The following is a 20,073-nucleotide window of genomic DNA, read 5'->3' as shown; positions in this document are numbered from 1 at the left end:
TGGAATGTGCCTTCTTTCAATTCCTCTGTGAAATCCAGGCATTTCATTTTGTCAGTTTGTTACATTTAGCCTTTCTTGTAATACTATGAAAATACTATTATATGCATTTGGAGTTCCTCCTTAGTCCCTTGGGGAAAAGTTAAGAATATGAATGTTGGGGGCCCTTGGATGCCTCAGTCACTTAAGAGTCCTACTTCAGTTCAGGTCATGATCTTGTGATTCATGGGTTTGAACTCTGATTCATGGGTTTGAGCTCTGCATTGGGCTCTTTGGTGATAGCTCAGAACTTGGAGCCTGCTTTGGATTATGTGTCTCCCCCTCTGCCTCCTCCGCTGCTCCCACTGGGCCAGGGGCAGAGAGGGAAAGGGAGTAAGAGAGAGAGAGAGAGAGAGAGAGAGAGAGAGGAAGAATCCCAAGCAGGCTCCTCACTGTCAGTGTGGATTCTATGTGGAGCTCTTTGCCCGGCTCGGACTCCCAAACGGATCAGGACCTGAGCCAAAATCGAGAGTTGGAGGTTTAATCTACTGAGCCACCCAGGTCCCCTGATGTAAGATAATTTGGAAAACCTCTTAGCATCGTGTTTTAAGATTCAGAAAACTCTGACTGGTTCTGTCAATTCCTATTCCACCCATGAGTTCATAACCTCTCAGCCTCAGTTTCCCCATTAAGAAGATGAGGTGAAAGGATCTATGCTGCAGGATTGTGGTGAAGATTAAGTGATATAGAATGTAATTTATTATAACACCCATTACCATTTTTATGATTTGCTTTTATATGAATTTTAAAAATTGGAATTGTGGGCACATAAGAGTATTCTATACAGCTTTTTTTCAGAACAGGCAGTGTGGTGATATGGAAAGAACCGCTTCATTAGAACTGACTGTGCCTGGCTCTGCCACTTTCTAGTTTAGGTTGTATCGACAAGTCCCCTTAACCTCACTGAGCTTCAGATTTCTTATTAACAAAATGGTGAAAGCAGCATAATTCTTGGCAATTTTTGTAAGAACTAGAAATATTAATCATCTAGCAAAGGGCCTGTTTGGCACATGGTAGGAAGTCAGATGATGGTGATGAACTGTCATGCCCAGTGTTCTGTTAAACACCTACCAGGATAAAAGCTTTGTAATCTGAAACCTTTGAGAAAAGTTCCATAACCCAACATATAACCATCATAAGCATCATAAGAAGCTAGAATTAGCTAGCTAGTATTTCCAGCTAATGTAAAATTTTGTGCCATAAGGAACAAACAATGGTTTGGGCTTTAAATTGAAGCTCCAAAAGTATATATATATCCCCCTTGGTGTTAAAAAGTTTATTCTCCAAAATCTCTATTTCTTGTTCAAAAACAGTTTGATAATGTGTGTATTTTAATAAAACAGACATGTTGTTGACTTTCAGAGAAAGAAGGGTTTAATTTTCTGAGGAAACTTAGATCTGAGTCCATTTCTAGGGCTTTGTAAATAGTGTATTTTAGAGTACAAGGTGGTAATGGCTGGGATGGGGGAGGGAAGACATTCCTGTACAGAAGAAAGGGCAAATGTAACTTGTATGATTCCTTTTATTTGTAATGTAGATTTATGTGGGAAAAACGGGATAAGCCTAGGAAGGATTTTTTTTCTACGTGATGATAGTTCTTTTTTAGAACATAAATGATCTATAATCCAATGACTGGTATAGTGAGATATAGTTGCATGTAGGAAAATATTTTAACTTACGAATCTTATAATTAAGAGGATTGTTTGTAACCAGAGAACGAAGTTCTATCAGTCTAGTGATGTCTTATCAAGATTTCTTCTTGGTCCTATGCACTCTTGCTTTTTTAATCTGTTCCTTAAAAGGGTATGGAATTTTAACATTTTCCATTTTTTAGTTTTGCCTAGATAAGCTGAGGGACTCATGGTAAAGGTCCTCAGGAGAATTATATCATCTGAAAAACTGTTACAGTAATGAAGACAGTTCTGAGTATGTGAGAAAAAGGAATTGTAGAATTATCTAGTAGTAATGTACTTTGTAACTCCTAAATGGCAGCATTGATGCCGGCACGTTAAAGGAAAACTTTCCCTTTGTCTTAAAGTTAGTGAACCTCGTTAGGTATTAGGAAACATCAACAAAATCTTTTGGCTATTTTGGAGTTTGAACACTGGAAGCATACCAACAATTATTCTGAAAGGTTTAAAAACAGTAGATAATTTTTAATCTCTGGAATGGAAGATGAGTCTGTGTTCTGTGAAAGGTTAGGCTGCAAATGTCAGTAAGTGATGTTAGAGAGGCTCCATCTGCAAGATGATGACAGGGTACAGTACTTTTGAGTTATCGAAAATAAGTAAAATGATGTCTTTGTGGCCTCTGATAATGCCTGAGTTGTGATAATTCCTGGGCATTTATGTAACTTTGGCAGGTAACAGCTAATGTAAAATTTTGAATTTTTGTTGTGCAGTTTTAGTTGTCAATCTGTTTCTCAAAGCAGTAAGTTAGAAAAACCAAGAAATTGCATGCATAAAATTGGGCCTAAATCAGATAGAGTCAAAGGTCTTTATATGTTGAAGTGCCTGGGTGGCTGAGTTGGTGAAGTGTCAGATTTTGGCTCAGGTCATGATCTTGTGGGTTGGTGGATTCGAGCCCTGCATCGGGCTTTGTGCCGACAGCTCAGCGTCTGGAGCCTGCTTCAGATTCTGTGTCTCCTCTTCTGCCCTTCCCCCACTCACGCTGGTTCTCTCTCAAAAAAAGAATAAAAAATTTTTTTTAAAAAGATCTTTATATGTAAATTTTATTGTTAATCCAGAAGGGAAAATGTCTAATCTCAAATAACATTATATGGAATGTAAATCTTAATGTAATAAAAAAATGTGTCATTCTTAGAGTTTCCATTTTAGTGAGCTTAGAGCAACTGTCAAAAGCATATAACAACTGTCCAGTCGTTCGTATGACATCTACTTTTTCATGAGGTTTGTTTCTAAGATAAAACCTTTGTGGATTTGTGTGTGTAGTTAGGAGGGCTTACAAACTTTTTTTTGGCAGAAGGCCCAAGTATTATTTGGTAAGTTTCTCATTTCCTAAACATGTCATCTATTTTGAAAAGTTTAAATCTGTGAACATTCGGAAAGGGACTTAGTACTAACACTAAGCATCAGTAAATGTTTGAATCAGAGCCTCGGGAGTAAAAAGTACAAATAACCTATGTGATGGATTTGGAGAAATTTTAATAGTTCCTTGTAAAAAACCTTTTGAAATTGGGTTACTGTCAATTCTTTCCTAGAAAATGAAAATTCATTTTTTTTTTTTTTTTTTTTACAAAGCAGAACCCCTTAAAACTAATCTCGAATTATGATTTATCCAATTAAATTATTTTCAGGTTATTTTCAGGCCTTCAGCTATAGCACGTGGGAAAAAATAGACTGTTGGTTTTTCCAAGTACTTATCATGAATTTTTTTTGCTTTATTAAATTTAATGCTTTATTGCTAACTTTACTGACATGAAACATTTATTAGGCAGTTCCCTTTCATTTTCAATTGTGTCATGAAGATACTTACGTAGAAGCTGTGATTGAGTTCCATCTTTGTAGGAGGACTGTTGTGTGTGTGAATGATTTTTCTGAGACCATATGTGAGATGTTTAGAAGGAAATAACCCTAATAGTTAAAAATCTGATTTAAGCAGACTTTTGCAAAAGTAGTATCTGTACATTTGGTGGTAATCACCTCAAGGAAAAGATTAGTCTGGATGGTTATAGGTAGGTCTTTGTGATTTATTGAGGTTAAATTGTTTTTCAGCATTATCACTGTATGTAATTTCATCTGTCTTTGAAAATAGGTTTTCATCCTGAGTTTTACTTTTTTTTCTGCCATGTTTTCAACATGTTTACTATTACATACTTTGCTGGAATAACTTTTTCCCAGATTAATATTACCTACTCCACTTAATATGAGCATAGTTAAGTTTTTTATCTGGAATGTTAGTATTTCCTTTTTTTAAAGTTTATTTATTTATTTTGAGAAGGAGAACAAGCAGGGGGAGGGTTAGAGAGAGGGAGAGAAAGAGAATCCCAAGCGGACTGCATGCTCCGCACAGAGCCCAGCACAGGGCTTGATGTCATGACGATGAGATCATGACCTGACCCGATATCAAGAGTTGGACACTTAACTGACTGAGCCACACAGGTGCCCCCATTTTTTAATTTTTTTTTACTGCTGTTACTTTTTAAATAATGCCAAAGCCATTTATTTATTTGTTAGAATAATCTTATTCAAATTTTAGACTCCAGTTCAAATGTAAAACTCAAATTCTGTGAAATTATTAAATGTTTAGTATTTTAGATATATTGAATTTATATTAGTTTTTTGATGCAGTAATTCTTAGCCCTGTATGTTACTGAGTTTCCTTAACATTTTCTTCATAAAGTCAAACTGTTCTTCAGTTCCTACAGTGTTTCAGTTTTTCCCAGTGTTTACTTATTTTTGAGAAAGAAAGAGCATGATGGGGAAGAGGCAGACAGAGGGCAAGAGAGAACCGCAGGCCCTGTGCTATTTATAGAACAGACACAGGGCTCCTTCCCATGAACTGTGGGACCACTGGCTGGGCCACCCAGGCCCTCCTGTAGCATTTCTTATAGGGTTACTACTGGTTTATCGTTTAATCCAATGGCAGGATATTGCTCTTGGTCATTATATTAAAATAAATAGATGGGATTCCCTCCTACTTTTTCTTAAGTCTTATTCCATCTGTTTTTAGTGATGCTAATATTTTTAACATAAGGAATTGTATGGTTAGGTAAATGAACTATATTTGTATGTAATTGTATAATGGAGTTACTTGAAACTAAAAGAATATATATTTTAACGTGGAATTGTTTTAATTTTGATGTTTTTCTATAGTTATAGACCTTAATTTATTCTAAGATGCTAGTGTTTTATACACTAGCAGATTTTTAAAGTTTTATTTTTAGATACTAAGCACATTTTGAGTAGTTGTTTTGAATATGTAATAAATGCACATGGTTAGAAAGTTCAAGCATTATAGGAAGTTCCACAGTAGCTCACTTCCATTCTTCAGAGGCAGCCGTGGTTAATCAGTTTGTAATGTATATTTCAGACATCTTTTATTTTTTTAAGTCTTTTTAAAAGTTTATTTTATTATATTTTAGAGAGAGATGATCGGGAAAGGATGGGGGGGGCGGAGAATTTTAAACAGTCTCCACAATCACCATGGAACCTGATGTGGGGCTTTATTCCATGACCCTGGGATCATGACCTGAGCTGACATCAAGAGTGGGATGCTCAATCGACTGAGCCACCCAGGCGCCGCTTTCAGAGATTTTTTTTTAAATATATTCAAAGATACTATTTTTTATTAAAAGCACTAATTTCCTAAGATGAATATTTCAGGGTTTTTTTTTAAATCAAAAGACTCATTTATGCCATACCACTTGAGATTGTAACTATAAAAGTTTTAATCTTAATAAATTCTAAAATAAACATAAAACTTATAATTCTGTTCTTGGAGTATTGATTTAAATATAAGCCTGTTAGGCCTTTATTGACTTTAATAATTATTATATTTTGTTTGGAATGTTTAATTAACCAGTTGTGTATTCATTTCCTGTAATAAAACCAACCTCTCCATCCTTTAAAAGAAGCTAAACCGTATTAATGACAATGAATTATTGAATAGAAGGTATAATTAGCACATCAAAACTACTATTTCATAGATCTTATTGATATTTAATTTTAAAAAACTGACTTAAAGGGAAATATTAAGTCCATAAATATTAGGACAGGTAATAAGCAGATGTTGAAAAAAATTCTGGTTGTGGTATACAGTTGCCTGAAGTTGAGCAATACTGCACTAAAGAGTATTATATATACTAGTTGACTTGCATATATGAAGTATATATTAAAAACTGCTTTTCTCATTTCTATGTAGTTGTAATTGTATTTATTATCAGTATTATAACAAGTCTTTGGAAGTGAATTGCATCCTAAGATATTTTTCTTTCAGAAATAAACGTAAAGGAGATGAATATTATAAAGTAGGTGACATTATCTAATTTATCTAACAACAGTAATATTAATGTTTCTATATTTTATATTTTCTCTATAGGATCTGAATTTTGACAGATTATATAGGGAGGTTCAACATTTCTAAATGAAAATGAAATCATTTGTCATATTTTACAGGCACATATATTGTTATTTCTTTGTTAGATATGGTAAGAGAGGAAAATAGGGTAGATAATACCCACTTTATGTTCTTATTTGCGTAGGTTTTACAAAGATGTAAACAAGGGACCTAAAGATCTAGTTTAGCAACTTAACTGTAAGAAAATTTTTAACACCTGTCCTACTAAGTACCTGTCCAGTGGTGTATGCATGAGCACCTTTTCTAATGCAGTACTTATTTCTTAGGGTGACTCTGTTTCTTTTAACGTATTTGCTGCTGTTGTTATTACTTAACTTGAAAAGGAAATTTTAGGTTGAAAAAAATCACAGGCTATTTCTGAAAGTTTCCGATTTTCTTGCTAGGGGATCTGCTTTTAGCCTCTATGTATAAGATATTATGTATCTTAACATCTCTTTGGTTGATTTCTTTTGACTGTACCTTTCCGGGCATATGGCAAACTAACTAGACAGTAGTGGGTGTAAGTAGCTGAAGACGCCATCATAGGAGAGCTGGTGGGCTGACATTTGGTACACATTTTCTCTTCAGTAGATCCTTTAACCCATGAGAAAAGTAGCTTTGCCAGGCACTTGGCTATCCTTATGAGGTTGTTCCAAGGACTGATAACATGGAGCATGGTAGCACGTAAAGTGCTATGGCAGAGATAGCCAATGAAAGTTTCATTGAATACTCAGCGGAGCCTTGCATTTGCTTTGGAAGATAATAGTTAAGACTTGTTTAAGGGTACAGTAAAATTCCTGTAACCCTTCCCCCCCACTACATTTTCAATTTATTGGGTATGATTAAAAATTCTGATTCTGAGAACCAGTTTAGTTTGTATTGGAGGGAGATTTAGCCTTTTATATTTTCAAAATTATTTTATTTAGAAAATGTTTTAAAATTTTCAAAAACTTTTTTTTGCAAAAATGAAATAGGTTCTAGTGGGTAAGATTACTTTAATTCTTTAAATTTTCTTACTGAGATTTTATGCTTTAATTTCATTGTCTTGGTTAACACCATGGTAATATTAAAGTATTGTGAGAACTTAACATTTGTGTTTTATGTTATCCTTAGCAAAACTTTTACCGATAGTTTTTGACCAATAGTAAAATCAGTTTTCTTTTTTTTTTAAATAAATTTTCTAAATGACAAGATTTCCATTAGTAAGTAGGTAGAATATTATACCTTGCACTATATTCTTTAGGGACATATTTAGGTTTCTTTATATCAAGAACTACAGCTCTGAGAGAACCGTCTGATTTTAATTCTGTTAGTGGCAAAAGTAAACTTTTAGTCCCTCTACTGGTTGCCTTTGATGTAGCAGAGCCTGATACTACTATTTTGTTTTGGAGATCTTATAACTAAGATAAAAGCTATGTTTAGAACTTTATGACCCAGGTGAATTTTGAGGTATTTTGTAATATGGACTGTCCCCAAATTGAGTGACTTCATAAACATATAAGAAATAAAAATATAGTTGTTCTTAAATATAAAGATTTGGGAATTACTGAACTTCATTGGCTTGGCACCAAATAGCTAATGACATTATGAATCACAACCTTTGACCTTTGAAATGTTAAATTATTTTTTGTAACACATGAAAATTATCTTGTGATACTGGTAGACAACCAGAAATATGTTTTAATTTGCTGGGTAGAGATATTGTGTACAAAAGGTGCCAGTTATTTACTGTGCCGTGCTAAGCATATATGCACTTGCATAGGTGGTGGGGGGATGGAGTGGAGAGCAGTGTAAACTGTAAGAAAACTTTCTTGGAGCAACATTGTCTGATCATTTGTTGCCAGTGATTTAGAAATTTATGCTTAAATAAATTTCTTCTAACATTTATATTTCTATATAGAGGTAGGGATGATTTGTTCCTAAAGAAATAAAAAACATTTCTCTTGTATATATGTGCATTAAGTCGTTATTCTAATTTTCATCATGACCGATACTATTGCTTTTTTTAGTGTGAATCTTGACTAAACTCTTGCATGTCTGAGAGGAAGAGATCTTAGGCATGATAGGGTTACATAATTAAATAAGTGAAATGAGGATGGTCATAGTTTTCTTTACATTTTTTCTGCCTTTGATTTTTATCTCAGTTTTCCGAAATTTAAAGCCATTAAAGAACTTAATATTGCTTTATCTTGCATTTGTACATGTGCCCTCTGAAAGTTGGTTGATGTTAGTTTTCAAAAGTAAACATTAATATATATTGCATTTTGTTGCAGTGTGTTTTTGTTGAGAAGAGGTATATTGATTAATTTATAGAAAATTTAGGGGCACCTGGACACGCTCAGTCTATGGAATGTCTGACTCTTGATTTTGGCTCAGGTCATGATCCCAGGGTGGTGGGATCAGGCTCTCTGCTGAGTGTGGAGCCTGCTTGAGATTCTCTCTTTTCTCTCTCTCTCTTTCCCTCTGCTCCTCTTCCCTTCTTTTGGTCTCTCAAAAAAAGGAAGGAAGGAAGGAAAAAGAAAAAAAAAATTGGTGGGTGAGAAATCACAAGACAGCAGGAAACCAAGTAAAGGAATAGCTCTACTATAGTTAATTTTGCTGCAGATAGAATATATTAAATATAACCAAACTGACTATAACACTATTCATTGTTCTGTGAACATGTCACATTCTGGTCAGTGTAGAATTGTATGCAAGAGGATTTAGTTGCTACCAATAGGACTTTTAGATGCAGTGGAAAGACCATGATATAAGGTTCTGGCTTTGCTACTTACCAGCGAGGTGACTTTGGATTATATTATTTAATCTCTTGAATATTTTACCTCATCAAGTTTTTAAGGTTAAATGAGATCATATAACTGCTTTATTGTTATTATCGAGTACCTGATTATTAGTCATTTCAGGCATAGCCTCTGGAGAGTATTATGAGTATGACTCTAGTAAAGTTTCATCTCCCAAGTTGGTTGTCAAGGAAAGAGTAAATTGTATTTTGATGTTTAAATTTAGCTTGCATTTTACGTCAAAGACTTTGCTAAATTTTAATGCATTTTAACTTGATTTTTACATATTATGGTCCTTAAGAAAGTGTGTATTAGTGTTTGGATGGATATCATCATTCATAAAGTTCTTAATACCTCATAGATCATTGTTTTTAAATTACAGATATGGCCACCTCTCTGGCCTGTGAAGGATAATTCTCAGTGTGCCTATACAGGAATAATTAATGGATGTCATACTTCGTTCAGAAAATATGGAAGAAAATTTGAGTTATGGGTAGAGGTGATACAGAAACACTGTTGCAGTTATTTGGTCCCTGTGGTGGTGGCCTCAAGAGATTTACCGATTTGTTTCTGAAAGGCAGCAAATCACCCAAAGTAGTTGTGGCTTAAGGGTAGAAGCAAGACACAGTAATCCTGAAGCTAGCTATTAAGACATGTTGGTCTTCTTTATCTCCTTTTGCCAATTTTTGATCTCTCATGGTATTTGTAGAGACCAGGAGAAGAGAGTTCTATGTACATAGGTACATTTACTATCAGTGAGATTGGAATATCATGCGCTGACACAAGGCTCGATGTATGGCAGCCACTCATTAAATATTTGAGTGACAAATATGAATAAGTGGAGAGTAGATGGCTAGACTGATTTAGGACGGAGGTGGTGTAACTTGGTATCCTGGCAGATTTATCAGTTATGTGTTCATCTAGGGAAGCACTCATTTATATTGAGATATAGATAAAATATCTGTAAGTTTTTTCAAAGCTTGTTGAAGTTTGAGTAATTCTAAATGGTTCTGTGAACTTGGGTAGGTTTGTATTAAGCCACAGTCAGTGAATCAGTGAGTATTTAAGTGCCCAGTGCTTAAATATTTTGTGCTCAATGCTGAGAAAGAAGTAATGACATGTTCCTTGCCTTCAGTGTATTCAAAACCATGAAATAATAATGAACAATACTAGATGGTGTATTTTTAAAAAACCATAGTAAACACATTTACCATCTTAACCGTTTTTAAGTGTAGAGGTTAATAGTGTTAAGTACATTCACATTGTTGTGCAAGGTGTTCTATATTTAAATTAAAAATAATTTTAGGAGAGAGGTTAAATGCTGTAGGGATGTAGTATTCAAAATGTACTCCATGGGGACTCCTGGGTGGCTCAGTTGGTTAAGTATTTGACTCTTGATCTCAGCTCTGGCCTTGATCTCAGGGTTGTGAGTTCAAGACCTATGTTGGGCTCTACACTGGGTATGGAGCGTACTTTAAAAAAAAAGAAGACAAAAATGTACTTCATGAAATCACTCCAAATCCAGTTTCATTTGAAGAAACATTTCTATGTTCCTGTATTTTTATTAAGTTTGAAAACTGCCACTATTAGAATTTGGAGAGGGAGAACAGTAATTATTTAAGGGCAGGCTAATCAGGGAAAGCTTCATGGAAGAAGAGAACTTAAACTGGGCCTTAAAGAAAAATTAGGAATTGGGTAGGTGGTGGGCAGGGAAAAGGAAAGACATTCTGTTAGAGGGAACAAGGTGAACCTCAGAGGTGAGAATGAACATTGCCTGTTTATAGATCTATGAGAAGACTTGCATTATTAGAATTTATTATTTACATCGGGGGTGAATGGTGTGACCTGTAGTATAGTGTAATGTTTCCCCAAATGTATTCCATTTGCAATGAATGTTGTAGAGAAGGAAGAGAAGGTAAATTCATGTTTTGGTTTTTTTTTTTTTTAATCCCCTGCAAGTCTTCTGCAACATTTGCATACTTCTTTGCACTTGAACTCTTCTAGAAGTTATAGCTAATATATTTTAATTTGACTAGAGAATGCTTTCTCCATCTGGAATCATTATTTTCAGGATCCAGTTTGAAGAATGTATATATTGCCTACAAGTTGTGTGATTTGATCAAGAAATTTAAACTACCAAATTCCCCCTTCCCACTTTATGAAGATTAGTTAAAATCAGTGTATGTGAAAAATGTTTGTAAATACATTTAACAACTAAGAGTATGTGCTGTAATATGCTAGTGATTGAGAGCCATATAAATGTAAGGGACTTTTTATTGAACCATAGAATATTCCATGCATATAACCCTTCTATATCCTTGCTATACTGTCTGTGGACATTAGCATCTTCTAGATTGCAGTCTTGTTAAAAATGTGGTATCTTAGGGGTGCCTGGTAGGCTTAGTGTGTTAGGAGTCAGACTTCGGCTCAGGTCATGATCTCTTGGTTCGAGTGTTGGAGCCCTGCGTTGGGCTCTGTGCTGACAGCCTGGTCCCTGATTCAGATTCTTTGTCTCTCTCTGCCCTTCCTCTGTTCATGCTCTGTCTCTCAAAAACAAACATTAAAAATAAATAAATAAATAAATGAATGAATGAATAAATAAGGAACCTTAGTCTTCATCCCAGACCTACTGAATTAGAACTTGCATTTTATCAAGATCCAAGTGATTCATATGCACATTAAAATTTGTCATATGCTGTTCTAGATCATATCCAGCAAAACTTCATTCCATCCTTTCTTGAATGTGTTAGTAGCAGAGAATGGGTAATTTTCAAACACAGGGTTTGACCCTTTGGCCATAATTTTGTCTTAATATCTTAAATGAGAGTCATTTATATATAAAAGATGAGTTTATCTGATTCCCTCATAGAATGTGTCCCTTAGAATTGATCATCATACTCAGCGTAACTTGGCCAGAGATTTGAATGGAAGTTATTGAAGTTCTTTCACCTTAAATATAGAGCATTTGAGAGTTTTATGCCACTGTTTTCCATTGCCTCTGCTATTGTTGTTTTTGTACCTTCTCTTGCCGAGCAATTTAAGTAACCATCCTTGATTTTTCATATTGGACTCTGATTAAATTTTGCTCACCTTAGAGTAGCTCTTGTGTTTCCATGGAACCAGATTTTAGAGCTCTTCCATCCATATACCCAGTCATTTGGTTAGATGCTTTGAAACATTGCATTGTAATCTTCACGTACTACGTTGCCTTTCTCTTTAAGAAGTTTCTCAGAAATATATTGTCTATTTTAATTTTACATATCTAGATAAGATTATTAGAATTGAGCTATAGAGTTCCTTTTAAAAAATTAAGTACTTTTAATTAATTACTTAAGTATAAATGCTCACTGTAAAAAATTAAAACCATAGAAAAAGGTAGAAAGAAGTGAAAAGTCTACCTTCTACCTAATCCCATTCCTTTAAGGTTAACCTCTGTTTAGTGCATGTTTCTTTCTGAACCTTTTTTTTAATGTAGAAAACTATATACTATATATAAAACCTAATAACAAGAAAGTGCATTTATATAGTGTTCTAAGAAATGGCTTTTTACTCAGAAAAATTAAACTGATGTCTAGACCTTAATATGATTAATGTGTTTTTTGACTTTAGGGACGAAACCCTTTTTTTTTGGAGCCAGCAATAATTATTACAATTACTGATGGGAGCAAGCTGACTACTACCAGTGGAGTCCAAGATGAGGTAAGTTATATTCCTATCCGCATAGATTATGTAGTTGCAGTTGAAAAGTTATTATTTGTATATGTATTGTAGGGTATTGAACACCTTAAATAGGTTTGATTCTTTGGTATAGTCTAGAATCATCTGTCTCCTAGGACTTATCTACCTTCTCCGTTCATAGCAGTGATCTCCAGATTTTCATGAATAGGAATTTCTCTGAAACACTTTGAGCCTACCCCCAATTCCCAACTGTTTGTATTTTTGAGTTTATGTGAGGATGACAGTGTCAGTTCATAAAGTTAGTGAAAATGAAATCTTATTTTCAGGTTGAAAAAAATAGGCACAGTATGCTAATAATTTCTTCTATATCTCAGTGGATTGTCACGTGCCCTCTACTGTGGAGACTTCTAGAGTAGACTAGAGCAAAGCCAAGAGAAGGTCAAGACTAGGAAAACTGAAGATTTTTAGATACTTTTATTCAGGTCATGACAGTATAAATAATTTATAGCTAACCTTACTACCTATTCTCTGCTAACATGGATTATACAGAATTGGTTGCGTGTGGTATGATAGTGTGAATACAATAGACTTATTTTAACTTTAAGCTGTTTTTACCATAGCATTTGAACTGCTCTTGAACCTTATACAGTTGATCCTTGAACTATGTGGGGGTTAGGGGCGTTGACCCCTTTGTAGTTGAAAATTTGTGTGTATCTTTTGACTGCCCCAAAACGTTAGCTATTCATAGTCTCCTGTTGATGGGAAGCTTTACCCACAGCATAAACAGTCTATTAATACATATTTTTTATGTTGTATGCATTATATATGGTATTCTTACAATAAAGGAAGCTAGAGAAAAGAAACATTATTAGGAAAATCATAAGTAAGGCAAAATTTATAGTACTGTACTGTGTTTATTAAGATAAATCTGTATACAGGTGGACCTTTGCAGTTCAAATTTGTGTTCAAGGATCAACTGTATTTGTTTTTCGGAATATGTTGGTATATATAGATGGGAGGTGTTTTAGACCACTTTTTTTTTTTTACTGTTTGCATTTGCTTTAGAATCTTAATTCTTGTAGTATTTACAAAGGGTTTGGTTAAGTAAAAAAAGTATAGTTTTTAAGTTCAGTAATTTTTAGAAATACTTTCATTAGTGTGTCGTTGTAGAATGTCACTTGGACATGGAGTCAGGACGTGTGGGTTCTGGTCTTTATTCGGTTACTTTCTAGCAGTGAACTTTATACCAGTTAACTAACTTCTCCAAATCTCTTTCCTTGCCCGTGAAATAAGTTGGTAATTCTTGACTTACATCATAATTTTGTTGGAAGACTGAAATGAAATAATAGAGGTCAAAGTGCTTGCTAGGCTGTAAAGACATGAGTATAGTATTGTTTTATCATGAAACAATGGAACGAGTAGAATTGTCATTGCCTGATCTTGATTTGTGTGGAAGAGAATCATTGTTTGAGCCATTGATAGTAAAGGGAATTTAGGATGTGATTCATGGAGATAGAATTGAAGAATTTAGGTAGATTAAAATTCATATTAAATAATTTATAGTCTGTACATAATTAGTAGCATTGGAATGCTTTATAGGTGAACCTAATGAATGGATTTTTGGACACTCTGGAACTAGGTTGACATATAGCCAATTATGTCCTTCCACTATCAGGAAGATAGATATTAATTATATATATGAACAAGGAGTAGAAATGTTGTTTTGCTTTAAATTTGAAACTTTCAAGTTGATTTTTCCCACTTTACATTCCTTTTGAAAAATTTGAAAGATTGAGGTATCGATTATCATCAAATCAGAAGTAGTATTAATAGAACCAGTAGTAATTAACTTCTTCAACTTTATTTTGTATAAATTAAGTCTTCTGGTGGTTTGTTTTGTTTCTTTCCTTAATGAATGTGATTTAGAGTTGTGATGACTGACCAAGTATTTGCCATAAAACATTCCTACATATAAGATCATTCAGGATGTTCTGTCTTGCTGCCTTTGTAGAATGCCCTCTGGGGTACAATATATTTTGTGCCCGTATAGCTGGATTTGTTTTGTTTATAACATTTGTTTTGTAGGACCTCCTTTAACTTTTAAACATATTTTGAAGTATAAACGGATATTAGAATTGCTCACATTTCTTCCCAGGTTTTTGGGAGGGATTTTGGAGAGGTGGGACTCTGTGCTTACAGTAACCTAAAACTACCTGGCAAGTAAGAGTGGGAAGATGCTCTTGTGGGCAAGCATCTTACCTTTTAGTTCTCTTGTAGCTTCTATGATAGTTAGCCTAGTAATGAGAACAGAGCTTATATTTAAAAATACTGATTATGGATATTATGGTACAAGTCTGGTAGTCATCAAGATGAAAATTGATTACTATTATTTATCTGAGGCAGAAGATTAATTTGTTTTAAGGCAAAGGTTTATTTTGGTAATGTAGTTGGAACATAGGTCTGTGAGTTGTTGTTTTGGTTTTCAAGGTTAGGAATGTCTTTGATCCTTTGCATATTTGATTCTTAATGTTTCAGCAAGACGCATCTTGTGGGGCAGAGAGACTGTGCCCCAGATGTGCATATAGTTGCAGCTTAATTTTTGCTAAAATGTTGGAAAATGTTGTTCTGTTCTAGCCCAAGTAATTAAAGTATATGATTCATTTTAAGGAGTCTTTCAATTAATAAAAAGTATAAAAATGCTTTTTCTTTGCTCGTGTGTGTGTGTGCATGTGCGTGCACACGCGCATGCCTGTTACATATGATCTATGTTGTCAGAATTCCTACTAGACAATAACAAACAGAATTTCGCCTTTTGTCTCTTTTTCTTCAGATCTCTGAACCTTTGCTTTTGGCAAAACTTTATTCTTTTTTAGATTTATTGAAAGACTGAATGTATCAGTGATTTCTATGTTATGTTTGTATGTATATAATTTTTGATTCCCTGTGGCTGCTATTGATGTGACCTGTTACTATCTATGAAGTTGTGCATCCCACATGACTGATATCCTTTGCTCAAAAGACTTATACTATCTCACATGGGGTATTTGATTTGTTGATGCTATTTTTCACGAATACGTGTTTCTGCTGTTTTAAAATCATCCTTATGGCATCTGAGACAACTTAGAGCCCATGTAGTCTTACTTTTTATATAACAAATGAGGATATTGAGCTCCAGGGAGACAAATTGATTTGCTCAAGGTTATAATTTTATTGCCAAAATCTGGATTAGAATTGATGTAAATTCCAAAGACATCCCAGCCCCTCCAGACCAGTGCTTTTTTTCCTGTTATATCTCCTGCCTCTATATTTGATTCTGGTTTTTTGTTTTGTCTTAAAATTTATCTTCTGTTTACCTGATTTCCTGTTTGTCTACTTCACCTTTCTATACAATTGTGACATAGGCGTTATGTTCTTGTTTACCCAGTGCTCACTGAATGACTGTTACGACCAGGGCATTCATTTCTAGGCAATGAGGATACCAAACATGAATAGGGTAGATTTCTGGTTCTTAAGTTTACAGTCTAATGGGGGGGGGGGGGGAGATTACTTATTTAATGGTTTTATAAAATAAGAGCTATATACTAAGTGTATGGGAATACTAAAGACGGAGGGGAGGGTTAATATGACCTGCTTTGTGGGTGTGTTAAATCTTGTGTAATGTGAATTTTTATCATCATTTTAATTTTGATTAAATTCAAGGCTCTTGTGGATGATTTAGTATTAGGATGTGCATCTTAGCTTATATCAGAAATTATTATAAAGAAGCCTCGTATAAAGTTGTTTAGAGCCTAGAAAATACTTAATGGAAAAATTTGGTGCCATATTGTCTCTTGACCTGGCTAAGTTTGTTCAGGACAGAATGACCCAATTTCTTACAACTTATTTGTCAAAATCATATAGGGATACCATTTCCTCTGTGATAGCAATCACTTAGCAGCATGTTAGGAGTTAGGAGACTAACAGCTTTGTATTGCAGGCAAAAATTTTGAGCTGTATATGATCATTTTACCTTGTGTCATGACTTTAATTATCTTTTGGCTTCATTTAATGAAAGTCCAGGCTATTGTCTGAGGGGTCGTGAGTGTGTTTCTAGTATAGTACTTCTGGATAACTCTCTAGGACTTGGTGACTGCAGTGCTGGAAGAGTATGTGTATATTTTTTGCCTCTTTTTTTTTCTTTTTAAGTATTGCTATTTGATAAAGTTGGTTCACAATATTTTCACTTTTGAGGAGTTATATAGGACTTTGAATTCTGATACATAAGAAGACTATATTGCTAACCCTCATAGTAGCATTCTTTGATGTTGATAAGCGTATGTACTAATGGCCAATTACAGTACTGTTCATCCTGTTATAGTACTGACGTATCAAGTGTTTTTGGTAGAATCACAAAAGGATAATTAGAATTACTGAAAAACTTTTGTTCTGGTTTTAATTTCCTGCAAAGATTCTCCTTAGCCCTGTTTTGCAATAGAAAACTATTCTTACTATGATTCCAGGAACACATGGCTAACTATATTGCTCAATAAAGTAGCCAGAAGAAATCCTGCCAGTACCTTCTTGGCGATGAATGACATTCCAGGAGAGTGTAGTAGTTATTTTTCTCTTCCTTGAAAGTGCTAATAGTAGTATTATCTTTCAAATATTGAGATTCTATATGCTGAAGAATGTTTCTGCATCTCTTTATCAATGTTATGATTGCCCTGGAGGCTAACATTTTAGACAAGATATTTGCACTAAAAAATAAAATGTTGGCTTTTGACATTAAAAGCTTTGCTTTCTTGGGGAAAAGAGTCCAACTTCAGCTCAGGTCGCGATCTCATGGTTTGTGAGTTTGAGCCCCACATCGGGCTCTGTGCTGGCAGCTCAGAGCCTGGAGCCTGCTTCAGATTCTGTGTCTCCTTCTCTCTCTGCCCCTTCCCTGCTCATACTCCATCTCTCTCTCTCTCTCTCTCTCTCAAAAATAAATAAACATTAAAAAAAAAGTTTTGCCTTCTTATGACATTCCCAGCTTTTTAATACAAACTAGGACAACTACTTTTATAACTTCTTGGCCAGTGTTTAGAAAGGGCCTGTGTTTGTAGAAAGAGAAATGTCTGAGTAATCTCAGCTCTGCGTTGAAGTGGCTACAGATTAGGTAGGGTCTTATCTTTCAACTTGTCAGTTCTCAAAAGCTGTTGCAGAAGTCCCTTCAGTCTTTGAGATGTGGATAGTGTTAGTGATTTTTCTGAATCATTCTTTGTAATGTAATGTTTTTACCTTTTATAAGGATAATCTTTAGGATCTATAATTATGGTTTATTTAACTCTTTGTGATCTGTACTGATCAAGACAGTATAGAATTTTTTGTTTTGTTTCTTATACCTGAAGTAATTCTGAAACCTCACCTCTCCCACCATCAAATGTTTTTATTTTAGTAAAGTCACTAAAAATAACATGTCAAAACTATTTTTAAAAATATGTTTTAATGTTTATTTATTTTTGAGAGAGGGAGTGTGAGCAAGGGAGAGGCAGAGAGAGGGAGACACAGAATCTGAAGCAGGCTCCAGGCTCTGAGCTGTCAGCACAGAGCCAGACGTGGGACTGGAACTCACAAACTGTGAGATCATGACTTGAGCCGAAGTTGGATTGAGCCGACTGAGTCACCCAGCTGCCCCTTGTCAAAACTATTTTAATTATGTCCGTCAAGACTTTTAAAATAGTTGTTTTAAAATAGTTGTTTTTTTCCCAGTACACTTAGAATTTTGGAGCAACTTTTTCTTTTTTAAAAAAACCTGTAAGGAATCTTGAGGAATGTCACTGTAGTATGATAGAATGTATCAAACAGATCTGTGTATAAGTGCACTTTTGAGTTTTCATTCATCCCTTAGCAGTGATGACTCTTCATATTGTTATCTAGGGGCTCAGTAATTTGTGTCTTAGTAGTTTGTGATTTAAATGTTCTAAACATAAGTACAGCATTACTGTTATGTTAGTCTCTATCAATTCAGCTTTCTAAGAACATTTAATAACAATTTGTTGGATACAGGTCATTTGCATTTTCTTTTTAAACCCATATTTTTGGCCCTGTTCTCTCAACCTCTGGATTTATTATTCCTAGTGTGCTATAGAAATGTATACATATACAATTGAAGTTTGAAAATCTGTAAATAATATGTATATATGTACATAATATATAAAAATATTATGTGTACATTTATATACCTATATAAAGAAAATATATATGTTGAAAATATGTAAATCATAATACAAATTTATAATTAAAAGAAGTTAATGAAATTGTTTGAGTCTAGTAACCTGTAGCGAATTTCAGCAACACATTCGCAGTACTCTTATTGAATATATCTTTTTTCAAGGGCCTGAGGAAAGAAGAACTCTTTAAGGATGAATTGCCCCTAGCCAGACATTTCAGTAGAATAATTTTTTTTTAAATACTGGCTGATTACTCTTTAATGAATCTGTATGGCTACAATAACTAATCTATTATCTAGAATTCTGTAGTATGATATATCAAAATAGTTTTTATTCAGAAGGTGAAGCAATTTCACCGTGCATTTGTTAGCATGTCAGAACCAATAAGCAATCAGAGATGCTATACATGGAAGGAAAATTTTATTTAGAGATGTTTCTATTAGTCTTCCGACTGTGGCTCTTCCATATGTAGACTACTATTATACTTGGAACATTAATTTCCATATGGCTGCACCAAAATTACCTAGGGTATTTTGTAAAATATTTATGGCTCAGCTCTAATTCTGGAAATTTTAGTTCAGTTGATCTGGACAGCAATCTGGGAATCTGTATGTTTGAAAATGCCCTAGTTGATTCCGATACACCTATTTGAAAACCATAGTTTTAGAATACAGTATAATTACAAATATACGTATTTTAAACTATAAAAAACACATTTGAAGGTGGACAACTTTAGCAAAACACCTTACCATTTTTGACTTAAAACGCCAGCAAAATATTTTAAGAAAAGAATTGTTGACCTTTGGAATTATTAAACTTGGGAATTGGTTTCCCAGGAATATGGAATAGGTCTTCTGTGAATATTTTTTACTGTGTTTGATACGATTTAGAATTGATTATTGGATAGCCCTGAAATACTAACTTGTGTGCTGACCACACAGTCTATAATAACTGCTTTTATGGTATGCTGAATTGAGGAGGACTCTTACCCTAAATGTGAGATGAGGTAGGGGAGGAGAAGATAAGAAAAAAGGGATAATTAATTCATAATATCTATCATATGCTTGCTATCACTAACTTAAGGAGTTTTTATCCAAAGGACTGCATAATATCTGTTGTTCTTATTATGCTTTAATTCCTGGTGTGGATGTCCATAGCTAGCATTATTTAAAAATAAAATAATACACACACACACACACACATACACACATAACACATACACACACACACTTGACTCAGATGAGGGCAATTTATAAAGAATTGGTGATAGTTACACTTATTTTTGCTTTCTAGAAAGTTCTTGCTAAAAT

The 20,073-nt window shown here is 34.2% G+C and overlaps 1 protein-coding gene across 1 annotated transcript in view; it reads left to right on the top strand.

Annotated features, from left to right (window-relative positions):
- The window catches only part of INTS6 (integrator complex subunit 6), an 81,239-nt gene that overhangs the window by 8,627 nt on the left and 52,539 nt on the right, over nucleotides 1-20,073 (top strand). Inside the window, exon 4 of the mRNA XM_039236101.1 lies at nucleotides 12,504-12,593. Within this exon, the coding sequence (XP_039092032.1) occupies nucleotides 12,504-12,593 (90 nt within the window). The remainder of the gene's footprint in view (nucleotides 1-12,503; nucleotides 12,594-20,073) is intronic.

The sequence above is a fragment of the Hyaena hyaena genome, unplaced genomic scaffold (assembly GCF_003009895.1).
Source record: "Hyaena hyaena isolate Hyena2069 unplaced genomic scaffold, ASM300989v1 scaffold_106, whole genome shotgun sequence".
NCBI classification, from domain to species: domain Eukaryota; kingdom Metazoa; phylum Chordata; class Mammalia; order Carnivora; family Hyaenidae; genus Hyaena; species Hyaena hyaena.
The sequence above is the reverse complement of the archived record's forward strand: the minus strand, read 5'-3'. Positions and strand labels throughout refer to the sequence as shown.